The sequence below is a fragment of the Vitis vinifera genome, chromosome 1 (assembly GCF_030704535.1).
Source record: "Vitis vinifera cultivar Pinot Noir 40024 chromosome 1, ASM3070453v1".
NCBI classification, from domain to species: domain Eukaryota; kingdom Viridiplantae; phylum Streptophyta; class Magnoliopsida; order Vitales; family Vitaceae; genus Vitis; species Vitis vinifera.
The window spans coordinates 1,135,662-1,148,297 of NC_081805.1; the positions used below are offsets into that span (position 1 = coordinate 1,135,662).

General features: G+C 33.4%; 1 protein-coding gene across 1 annotated transcript; it reads right to left on the reverse strand.

Annotated features, from left to right (window-relative positions):
* Positions 1-4,418: 4,418 nt before the first annotated feature.
* Positions 4,419-12,286, reverse strand: LOC100266338 (copper-transporting ATPase RAN1). The gene is made up of 9 exons (XM_002275968.5): positions 11,851-12,286; positions 10,561-11,169; positions 9,632-10,061; positions 9,196-9,521; positions 7,769-7,827; positions 7,318-7,660; positions 6,498-6,698; positions 6,133-6,390; positions 4,419-5,085 (listed from the first exon to the last, which is right to left on the reverse strand). The coding sequence occupies exons 1-9, from the start codon at positions 12,148-12,150 to the stop codon at positions 4,609-4,611; spliced, it is 3,003 nt and encodes a 1,000-aa protein (XP_002276004.2). The 5' UTR covers positions 12,151-12,286; the 3' UTR covers positions 4,419-4,608.
* Between the last annotated feature and the right edge of the window lie 350 nt (positions 12,287-12,636).

Consider the following 12,636-nt stretch of genomic DNA (forward strand, 5'->3'; position numbering starts at 1 on the left):
CCCGGTTAAGAAAAAATAAATGTATATAGAATTTGGAGAGTTTAGTGACTGGTTTTGAAAGGAGTACACTCCTCTCTCCATGTGTGACAGCTATCTAAAATATTAAATACCTTGTCCAAGGGTACTTGAATCGAAATCTAAAATATAGATCTTTTAAAGTTTAGAACAATCTAGATTACAAATTTAATAGTAAAATATTAGAAAACTTGAAAATTTTACAAACTTCACCGACAAGATCAAATTTAGTGTTTGCTTGGATACATTTTTTTTAAATAAATTTTGTGATATATAAAAGTAGAATGTCTTGTAAAAAAAAAAAAAGTAAATTTATCTTATATTTTTTAAAAAAAAAATAGATTTTAAGGCGATATGTTGGGACTTCTTCTTATATTATTGAAATAAGAAAAATAATATGATTGGGTTTTATTTGTATATTTGGTGGAATTTTTTTTTAATATCTCTATTTTTTAAACAATTTTTAAAATTATTACTTTTTAAAATATAAAACGTAATGTTATTTTCTTATTTTTTAAAACGAAAAATAAGAAATAAGTCTAAATGGACACTTCATGCTATCAATTTATAAAAAATCAAATCAAACTATGAAACTAATAATTTATCTCAAATATATTTCAACAAAAAGATTTTCAAAGATACATCAAGTCAATAGGAAAAATAATAATATAAAAAAAGATCTTAAAGAAAAGTTTAAGTAAAATCATTTGTGTAAGATCTCCTTATAAAGTAATTGATACACGAGGATCATGCGTCTCATTTTCAACTACGTATCTAAAATCACTCAAGTGCCTAAATTGATTTTATTTTTTTTATAAATTAGATGATTCTATATTTTTTTTATAAAAACCTAAAACTTAATCATTCATAAACTTATTTTATAGGGTTTTAAAAAGTTGAATATAAGTTATCGAAGATTTCAAGCCCCTGAAAACAAGGATTTTTATGCATTACAATGCAATCAATTGACGTAAGAAAGAAATGGTTGAGCTGATTTATCTTGACTAACCAAGGTTCATTTGCTCTCTCTTCTTTTTTTTTTCCTTTTTTTTTCTCTCTCTCTTTCTCTCTCTTAATAATACATATTTAATTGGTGAAGGTTAAACATCAATCAATTGAGTTGGTTCAACAAATAATAACTTTAATGGCTAGTAATTGATTCAACCAATTAGTTGATTAATCGATCCTAAACTATGTCTAATAGCTAGTTTGAGCTTTCAACTCATATTTAGAGGAGTGTTTTAGAGTATACTTATTTTCAAACTTGCATTTCATTTTAATGCACCTCAATCCTAGTTTTACTTTGTATTATTTGAGCTTAAGCTAGTACTAGGATTTTGAGATATTTATCTTTCTATCAAATTATAACCTTTTAAGGTAAGTTTAAGTACGAGGCATCATTTGAGGGATAAATATAAGCATGAGGTATGATTCAATATTTGTCAAGTTTGGGATATCACTTAAAGTAAAAATGTAAATGTAAGGTATCATTTAGTATTTACCAAGTATGAGACATCACTTTGAGAGTTCAAAAGAGGGGATCTTCGAATGAAATTTTTAAGTGTCCACTGAATCCTACTTAATCCAAGTGTAAAACTTGAAAGTTTGTATGGGATGCTTTATTAATAGAACCATTACTCAAGGAGAAGCGTAAGGAGAATGCAAGTAGATCGAGTTGCATCGAACTATTATAAGGATCTTAAATTTGCATTCTCTCTATCTCCCCTTTATTTATTTTCTGGAATTGTTTCATTTACTATTACACGTTATATTGATGTTTATGTGTCTCTTATATATTCATATAAGTTTAATTGTTTAAATTTAAAATTTTTCATTGTAATAAGATTCGAATGAAACAAAATGACTATTTTAATTGTGGCTAATATAAAAATTATGATACAAATATTTAGTTGAATTTTTAGGCTTGTATATGAAACTTCAAATAGAACCTTTGTTAAGAGGGAATTGATTTTGAGGCGATATGTTGGGACTTCTTCTTATATTATTGAAATAAGAAAAATAATATGGTTAGGTTTTATTTGTATATTTGGTGGAATTTTTTTTAATATCTTTATTTTTTAAACAAATTTTAAAATTATTACTGTTTTAAATATAAAAACTAATGTTATTTTCTTATTTTTAAAAACAAAAAATAAGAAATAAGTCTAAATGGACACTTCATACTATCAATTTATAAAAAACCAAATCAAACTATGAAACTAATAATTTATCTTAAATATATTTCAACAAAAAGATTTTCAAAGAAGTAATCAAAGATACATCAAGTCAATAGGAAAAATAATAAATAAAAAAAATCTTAAAGAAAAGTTTAAGTAAAATCATTTGTCTAAGATCTCCTTATAAAGTAATTGATACATGAGGATCATACATTTCATTTTCAACTAAAGTATCTAAAATCACTCAAGTGCCTAAATTGATTTTATTTTTTTATAAATTAGATGATTTTATATTTTTTTTATAAAAACCTAAAACTTAATCATTCATAAACTTATTTTAAAGGGTTTTAAACAGTTGAATATAAGTTATCAAAGATTTCAAGCCTGAAAACAAGGATTTTTATGCATTACAATGCAATCAGTTGACTAAGAAAGAAATGGTTGAGCCGATTTAGCTTGACTAACTAAGGTGCATTTGCTCTCTCTCTTCCCTTTTTTCCTCTTTTTTTTCTCTCTTTCAATAATACATATTTAATCGGTGAAGGTTAAACCTCAATCAATTGAGTTGGTTTGACAAATAATAACTTTAATGGCTAGTAATTGATTCAACCAATTAGTCAATTAATCAATCCTAAACTATGTCAAATGGCTAGTTTGAGCTTTCAACTCTTATTTAGAGGAGTGTTTTAGAGTGTACTTATTTTCAAACTTGCATTTCATTTTAGTGCACCTCAATCCTAGTTTTATTTTGTTTTATTTGAGCTTAAACTAGTACTAAGATTTTGAGATATTTATCTTTCTATCGAATTATAACCTTGTAAGGTAAGCTTAAGTACGGGATATCACTTGAGGGATAAATATAAGTAGGAGGTATGATTCAGTATTTGTCAAGTTTTGGATATCACTTAAATGAAAAATCTAAATGTAAGGTATGATTTAGTGTTTACCAAGTACGAGGCATCACTTTGAGAGTTTAAAAGAGGGCGTCTTATGAGGAAATTTTTAAGTGTCCACTAAATCCTACTTAATCCAAGTGTAAAACTTGAAGGTTTGTGTTGGATGCTTTATTAATAGAACCATTACTCAAGTAGAAGCGTAAGGAGAGTACATGTAGATCGAGTTGCATCGAACTATTATAAAGATCTTAAATTTGCATTCTCTCTATCTCCCCTTTATTTACTTTACGTAATTGTTTCATTTACTATTACATGTTATATTGATGCTTTTGTGTCTCTTATATTCATATAAGTTTAATTGTTTAAATTTAAAATTTTTCATTGTAATAAGATTCGAATGAAACAAAATGACTATTTTAATTGTGGCTGATATAAAAATTATGATACAAATATTAGTTGAATTTTTAGGCTTGTAAACCAACTTCAAATAGAACCTTTGTGAAGAGGGAATTGATTTTGAACCCAATTGAACCTCCACTCAATCAAAATTTAGATGGTGTAATCAGCCAAAGAATTGATGAACCATGTGGACATTCTTTTCACTGAGTTTAATGGGAAAAGGAAAAACCAAAAAACCAAGTGACACTTGCAAGTGTTAGAAAATGTTTCAATTTTTCTATTTAATATTTTCTTTATTAGAGGTAACCAAATAAACGTTATACTTGCAAATTACTAGAAAATATCCCCAAGTCTTTTTAATTCCTTTTTTAAAAAAATAAAAACTTATATAATTTTTTTTTTACACTGATTTATTTTGAAGAAATAAGTTTTAAAAAAATTGTTATGAAGAGTAGGAGATGAAAGAAATGCGTAAACACCCGGGAGTTAGCATTCAATTTCTCCTTCCTTCTTAATTTCTTTAGGCTATATTTAATTTCAACAAAATATTAAGGAAAAAAAAAAATATATATATATATATATATAGGAAGAAAAATAATTTTTTATATTCAATTTATCGTAAATACATAAAATAAATAAATATAATTAAAATTTATCCAAAATTTATTTTTTCTCAAATTATTTATTTTTTGTATACAAAAATAAGTTTAATAAGTTTATATATATATATAATTTATCATCTTTACTTTTTGTTTGGGAAACATGGAAGAACTACTTTTCAAAACTATTCTCCAAAACTATTTATTAAGAACCGTATTAAAAAATATTCCCAAACAGCCCTTTCTTCTCTCACAGAGGAGGGAGGAGATTGTAGCATAGCCATGAATTGAGCATCCGGGGAATCCAAGAAAAGAACGGACAAAAAATGAAGTAACAAAGAAGAAGCAGCCATTTACATTGCATGGGGACTACAAATACAGACCCCAGCACATGAAAACAAAAAAAAAAAATTGCACAAAATTGAGACCAGCTCTTCACACCCATCCCAATTTCCATCCTATGATACATTGCTTCTTTTTTTTTTTTTTTTTTTTTTTTCTCTTCACTTTTTTCATTTATTCCTACTCTACAGTTATTTCTAGTATAGTTGTAAGCCTTGGTTTTTTGTATCTCCTTAGAAGCAAAGAAGAGCACACAACACTTACAGATGAGAGAGCCATGCATGCGCCAGCAGCCCATGGTGGCAACTTTATACCTAGCCAAGGGAAGAAGACCCCAGCAGCAATGGGAATCGCGATCACATTGTAGGCCATGGCAAAGACATAGTTCAACCGGATGCGGGAGAAGGTCTTCCTCGAGAGGTCAATGGCTGTGATTACATCTTCTAAGTTACTCCTCATCAGCACATAGTCTGCAGCTTCTATGGCGATATCAGTCCCTGCTCCTATTGCCATACCAACATCTGCAGCAGCCAGGGCAGGAGAGTCGTTAATACCATCGCCCACCATTGCAACTATGCTTCCATCTTTCTGAAAGGAATGGATGACTTCAGCTTTTCCTGCTGGCATTACCTCTGCCCTTACATCTTGAATGCCAACCTGTTCACCAAGAAAATATTTTCAATCTCCTGTTCATATGAATTTTGACATTTGATATTTGTGCAGCTGGGATTCATGTTCATGAAGAAAACCAAGCCTATGAGATGGGGAAAATGATATTGTTCCATAGAGAGCAAGTCGTTGGGTTTTCCATCTGATATCCAAGGAGTATCTGAACCAATCAAGCTTATATATCTAATCACACACATGAACAGAGATGGCATAACATTTCATAGAAGTTCTTTCGGATCTGGAAAACTTGAATCTAAGAGCTTCAAATAAAGGAATTAAATATCTATCCATTCACAATAAATTTTAACATGAGACTGATATTTAGAAGAGAAAAAAATACTCATGTAGGATCATATTTGTCTGTATTGGACAATTCCAGAGCCACTTATATTTAACTAAATTGTATACAGATCAAGTCCATTTACTAGAATCACTAGCACAAAGCTGAAACAAGAATTAAACATTCACTTTCTCAGGAACATATGTTATGGATTGGGTGCAAACTGTGGTTTCAAAACAGTTTTGAACCTGGTTAAATTCTAGATAAAATTCCAAAACTGTTAGGGCTGATGCAAATCTGGTTTAAAAACTTGCTTCCATCTTAGAAATTTTTTTTTGAAATTTTGGAAAATAGAAGAAACAAAATTTTCAGCGACATGTTTTCCACCATCTTTCTCAAATAAGTTTCCAAAATGAACGCCAGAAGCAACTTCCAGAAATGCATCCTTGATACAGGATGTTTCAAAGATATTTTTTGAAAATGGTTTTTCCAAAAAAAAAAAAAAAAGCCGCTAGACACATTTTCAGTGCTCTTTTTATATAGGCTGCTTTTGAATAAGGAGAACTTTCTATACCTGAACACACCCTAAAATTTTATGATGATGAAGGAATTTATAAAGGGAAATATAGAACCATCAAACTCAAACAAAAAGGTAAATCAAATAACTTGAAATGAAGGAAAATGTTAGAAGAAAAACAAATGCCAAAAATTGAGTTTGACTAATAACACTGAACAAGGAGGGCAAAAAAATTGACCTCCTTAGCAACAGCCCGAGCGGTCCTCCAATTGTCCCCCGTAACCATGACTGGTATGACACCCATTTTTAAAAGGCCTTCCACAACCACAGCAGCTTCTCGCTTTAGTGGATCTGCAACCCCCAAAACACCAACTGCGGTATCATCATATGCAACAAGTACACCTGTTTTTGCACTTTCTTCCAAATTTACAAGAAAATTTTCTACATCAGTTGGGATTGTGACCCCACTTTCAGTCAGCAACTTTCGATTACCAACCTGTTCAAGAACATTATCTCTATTAAGCACCCCCAAAAAGAAAAATTAAGCATAGTTTTCCGGCTCCAAACTGCATTGATAGCATTAATCTGAATAAAAAACCTCACCAGGACTCGTTTTCCTTTTATAAAGCACTGGACACCTCTTCCAGGCAAAGCAGAAAACTCTGAGACATCCAGAAGCCATCCAGAGAATCTAGTCTCTCTGCTGTGGTCTTGAGCATCCTTGGTTGTAGAAGGCTCCTCAAAGAAATGGAAATGGCGAGCATATTCCACTATGGCTACAGCCAGTGGGTGTTCACTACTAGCCTAAGCCATGGAAAAAGAAAAAACAGAATTATTGGTTGTCCATACCTTTTAATTGATTGACAATTGAATAAGTCAAGCTCCTGTCCCCACCCAAATAATAAATACATAAAGAAAAAAAGAAGAAGAAAAGGTTCAAAAGCCGTCAACTACCAAATTTTACAGTTCTGTTTGCAGACACAGCATGCCATAATACTGCAAGAAGAAGCATGTGGTCCTTTTTCGATAAAGCAAGGGTATTTCAATAAATGGCTTGTGCTGTTTTTACTGAAATTACAAAGGTGTCCCTTCACACCTACATGTAGCACTGTGATTAAAAAACTGAAAATTGGACATCAAATACCAAAGGGCAGATGGGAAAAAGGTTCCACTCCCCTAAACCCACGCCATTCAGTTCTCAAGCACAGCATACACCACACTGTAAGGAGAGCATGTGGTCCCTTCACCAAAACAAGAAGGGTGTCTAAATGACTTTTTCTATGCATAAGAAAATTACAGAGCACTATACATTCTGCAATACCATGTAATTGAAAACTGAAAGCGAAATCTTGAAAACAAAAAATGAATAGGACTATCAAGAAAAAAACAGAAAATGTGAACTAATCAGGGAATTTGAAATCACCTCTGCAGAAGCTACCAAAGTAAGAAATTCTCCATGATCCATTCCTGTGAAAACTTTTGCAGTTGTAACTGTAGCTTTTCCCTGAGTTAGGGTGCCTGTTTTATCAAATACCACATACTTAACCTTCTGAGCCCTTTCCAAAGCATCTCCTCCTTTTATCAGCACACCATTATTAGCCCCAACCCCTGTTGCAACCATGACAGCAGTTGGTGTTGCCAGGCCCAAGGCACAGGGGCATGCAATCACCACAACTGATATTGCAAACATAAGTGCAAAAACAAAATAATTTCCATTTTCTGGCAGCCATTGCTTTGGGTAAGCACCAAGAGTGCCAGAAACATACCTATGGAGAATTAAAATAAAGAAATGATAATGAGATGTTAAACATTCAGACAAAATTATGAATATACCACTTAAATGAGTACCCCAAATTTAGCCACTGCAATCTTACCAGCCCAATAGTGTCAGCAACGACATAGCAACAACTGTTGGAACAAAAATACTGGCAACCTGTAATCATTAAGAATAAAAGAAACCTGGGGTCAGATGAAATTTGATTTCACAATTCATATAGACACCTGACCAACAAAAATTCCAGCTCATAAAGTCAACAACTGAAAAAAGAAATATGAATTTCAGAGAACAGAAAAAGGCATACAGATGGTAATATAGAAACTTGATAATTAGTCTTCTCAGAAGTATTCTATTGGATCATAATGGTTTATTACTGTTCTTGGGATATTCTTCCATGTCATCTGCAGTAGTTATTAGAGAAACTTCAAAACGGTAAGTTTCTACATCTCTCCTAGAGCTGACAATATGTTTAAGAGAATAATGCTTGGACAAGCATTAATCAAGCACTGGATACTCACTCATTCATACTCTATGCTCCTCATTATTGCCTGAGGTTTTTTACTTCTTAAACCGCATGGAGTAAGCAAAATGGAAGAAATTTCACAAGTCAAGGCTATTATCTTCTGTTTGACTCTTTATGTCCTAGACTTTGGGGTAGTTATTAATATTGTTCTAGTGAATGGAATACAAAAATAACAGCACACCAAAATGGTTGGCATTATGGTTTGAAGAGCAATGACAAGGAAGATACAAATTACAAAATAAGGCACCGACTCATTAACACCCAACACACCTTGCTTTTGATTGAGGTTTGTTAGACATAACAGCTAGCTGCCAGCAACATGTGAGAAACTTCAACAAGCTGAAGTGTTACTTATCCAAATAATCAGCCTCTTTGAGGTGGGGGAACAAAGAATGACTAATTTTATATTGGAATAAATGGTTATCTCAATTCAGTAGAAATTGAATAGAACAACAAATTAAACAGTGACAACTATCAGAATCAACCAAAAGCAAGAGAGCAAGGCACTCAAATCACATGGATTCTATCAAGCAAAGTATCTGGAATCCAACCTAATGGCATCACAGTGTAGAATGACCCTGCTTAAAGACAACATTAATAGTGCAACAGCATGACACTCAACTTGACCCTTAAATATTAAGAGATTACTGACTTTTGAGTTCAATATATCAAATAAAGAGGGCAGGCCGACATATATCATAAAATTTAGGAAACAAAAATAGGGAACTGAATGAACAGAGGTAATTAGATTTAACATCGTTAGAAATGCCAAGTCACAGTTTTAGCATCTTGTTTACCCAAGAAACCATTCGGTCAGTATGAAAGCCCCTAGTTGACTCGGTTTCAAAAGGAACAAGCAAGAAAAGTACTTCCAAAACAATAATCAAATCATATCCTCAAATAACACAAATTGTAACACAAGCACAACATACGTCAACTCCATTAATTTTTTTGAAGGAAAATAAATTGCTTAGAATGCACCTCACATGAATAATACTTACAAAGTCAGCAAACTTCTGAATAGGAGCTTTGGACATCTGAGCTGTCTCAACCAAACTAATTATCTGGCTCAAAACTGCGTTAGATCCTACTTTGGTGGCTTGTATGTGAAGGGCACCATATAAATTCATTGTACCTCCAATAACTGGTGAATTGACTTCCTTCGAAACAGGTGCAGATTCACCTGTTACCATACTCTCATTGACATAACTTGAACCCCACATGACAATACCATCAGCAGGAACCTTTGTACCAGGAAGAACTTTCAATACGTCACCAGGCTGAATTAGCATAGCATCTATTTCTTGTTCTTCAATGAACCTTCCACCTGAGAAATCAATCAATCAAAACTACTATTTCTATCTTGATCAAAAGATATGTAAATGTCTTGTTAAAAAATAAAAAACCCTCCCTCAAGTCATGTTGAGAAAAGTATACCTTTATCTTTGACAAGCAACAGAGCCGTTGCTGGTGCAAGTTCTACTAACTTCTTGATCGCATCTGATGTCTTCCCCTTAGCAAGACTTTCCAAATATTTCCCCAATAATACAAATGTTATTAGCATGGCACTTGCTTCGAAGTAAGTTGGAGACCAAAACCCAGTGACTGCACCATACAGAAGTGCACAAACAGAGTAAAAGTATGAGGCTGAAGTTCCCAATGCAACCAAAACATCCATGTTCGCTGAACCATTTCGAAGTGCTCTACCGGCAGCAATATAGAAACGCTTCCCAATGACAAATTGAACAAGACTGACTAATGCCCATTTCAACCAATCACCCATTAGAAAGGGTCCACATCGCAAGAGCAATAATGAATCCACCAGAGGTATATGAGGGCAAACAACTCGTATGAGAAAGACAGGAATCTGAAGAGAATACAACCAGTCCCAAGAATTAATTCTAAAATGTAAAAGAAAAAAAAGAAAAAAATTGTTAGAAACTAAAAGGTTGTTGGATGCATCATCCATGTGTTTTCACAAGAGACACATGTTTTACTGAATAGTGAGATTCTCATGAAGAGTTAACATAAAATGTGTCTACTTCTCATGTTGCTTAGGAGAAGGCAGAAGGAAAAAACAGCTAAGATTTCTATTCTTAAAAGAGAATTTATTGTGAACATTCTATACCATATATTTTTTTTTATGAAAGCATGCTCTGTTTAAAAAATGCAACACGTTTCACATGAATCATTCAATAAGAGGCATTTTGAGGGATCATTCAAACAACGCCTAATGACAAAGCCAACCATTATGAAAATAAATTATTAAAATAATACACTGATTAATAAGAAAACATGGGGGAAAAGTAAAAGGACACACAATACACCAAAACTATGTCCATGTAAAAAAGTTAAAGAGAACTCACACTGAGAAACAAACTAGAGGTGAAGAGCCGAAACATGTTTGAGGATTCTTCTAGATCTTTAGAAGTCATTCTCGTATAAGGGTTCTTGACATGTAATTTAAACTTAGCATTGCTTCCACCCTCAATTCCATCAACTAAGGATCTAGAACTGATAACTTCAGGATCAAAGAGAACTTCAAGTTCTCCTAACGTCCGGTCGAATAGAAATTGTCTCACACCTCTTATGCTGGTGAGTATGCCTTCTAAAATCAGTGCATCCATCTCATTAGATATCCCAGTAACCCCTAGTATGATTTTATCCTGCTCACTGCTCTGTACAAATGAAGCTTCAAAACCAGCATCTTCAATGGCATTGACTATATCATCTTTACTAATAATTGTAGGATCATACTCAACTTCACCTAATGAAGTTGCCAAGGCAACTACAGCCCTCTTGACACCAGGAAGCTTTCTCAAGATTCCTTCAACGGAGTTCACACACACAGCACATGTCATACCTCCTATCGTGAACTGCCCCAGCAGGGTCCCATGTGGCTTCGTTCGACTGGGTTCACTCATAATCTCTGCATCAAACCCAGCATCTTCAATAGCATTTTTTATATCCTCTTCCTGAACCAAGGAACAGTTGCAACAAACATCAGTTGAAGCATAATCCCATGTCAGTAATAGCTATCAAGTAGATTATCAGCATTGAAAGCAAATCAAGGCAAAAAGATTCTTGGACTCCATAGTCGATCCAACCCACGTAAAAAAGCATTTAAAGATTTCAAATCCTTGTCTCAGAAATTTCATATAGATAAATCAGCAAAAGAAAGCAACTTAAGCCAAACTCCTAGTTCAAACTGCCATACATGGCACCTGAATTGATTTTCTCAATAATTAACACTATCCAAAGATCTAATCCACCACATACTCTAAACTAAAAACTAAAAATAGACAAAATAAAGACATGATTTATCAGAAAAAGAAAGCACCTTGAACTAATTTTCACTAAGAAACACCAAAACAACAGGTGCAGCTCCTAATTAATATTTGTATTCAGTAATTAACAGTAAATTGTGATTTAATATAATGAATTTCAAGACATAGAAATCAGAAAACCAACAAAAACTAAGCATAACCCACAGCTTAAACCAATATATGCTGCTGCAAGTCAACAAATTCGCAACAATTAACACTAACCCATCATCCAACCCACCATAAATTAAAACTTCAAACGCAAATCACACGATCTCAACACAAATTCCACAAGAAACACAAATTGCTGAAACAGAGCAAGAAAGAACTAACCCCAACCAATTTGGGGTCAAAAACCACGTCAGCCCTGTTCTGAAGCAGCGCCACGGAGGCCCTCAGGACACCATTGACGTCCCGGAGAGCTCCCTCCACGGAATTGGAGCAAGCAGCGCAGGTCATCCCCGTGACTCTCACCTGAATCCCCCTCATACCTTCCTCCAACCCAGAGTCGTCCTCCTTGTAAGCATCGAGGAGCCGCACGTCCTCTAGGTCGCCGGCATCGTCGTCAGGCAACGTCTTCCTGCCGCCGGATGAAAACGGCGTGAGCTGGAGGCCTCCGAAACTCGGCGCCATTGATGGAACCGAGAAACAGAGCAAGAGAGAGAAAATCTAGCGAGAGAAAGAAGGAGAAAGAGAGACTTTTCCGATGCAGATGGCGAAGACACCAAAACCTTCTGTCTTTTATTTAACTTTGTAGCGGGTGGGCTCGTCAAGTCTCAAGAGAGATATATCTTTTGTGTTTTCTAATTTGCCCTTGATATTTCCCCAATCTACCAATGAGGGCCTTTTATACTATGGCCGGTTTTTGTACTGCATTTAACGTGTGGGGGGCTTGACGGGAAAATGAAATGTGTCAAACACGCAAGTTAATCATTGTGGAAAATGTTTTTCAAAATAAATTTTTCTAATTTGTTCCAAGAATAAGTCGCCTTAATTTATTTTTATAGTATTTAAAAAAAAATAGAATTTCATCTTTAAAAAAAAGTGAAACTTATTTTTTTAGAATTATTACCAATTTTATTTTTAAAAAATGTTCCTATTTTTTTATTTGCTTAGTAC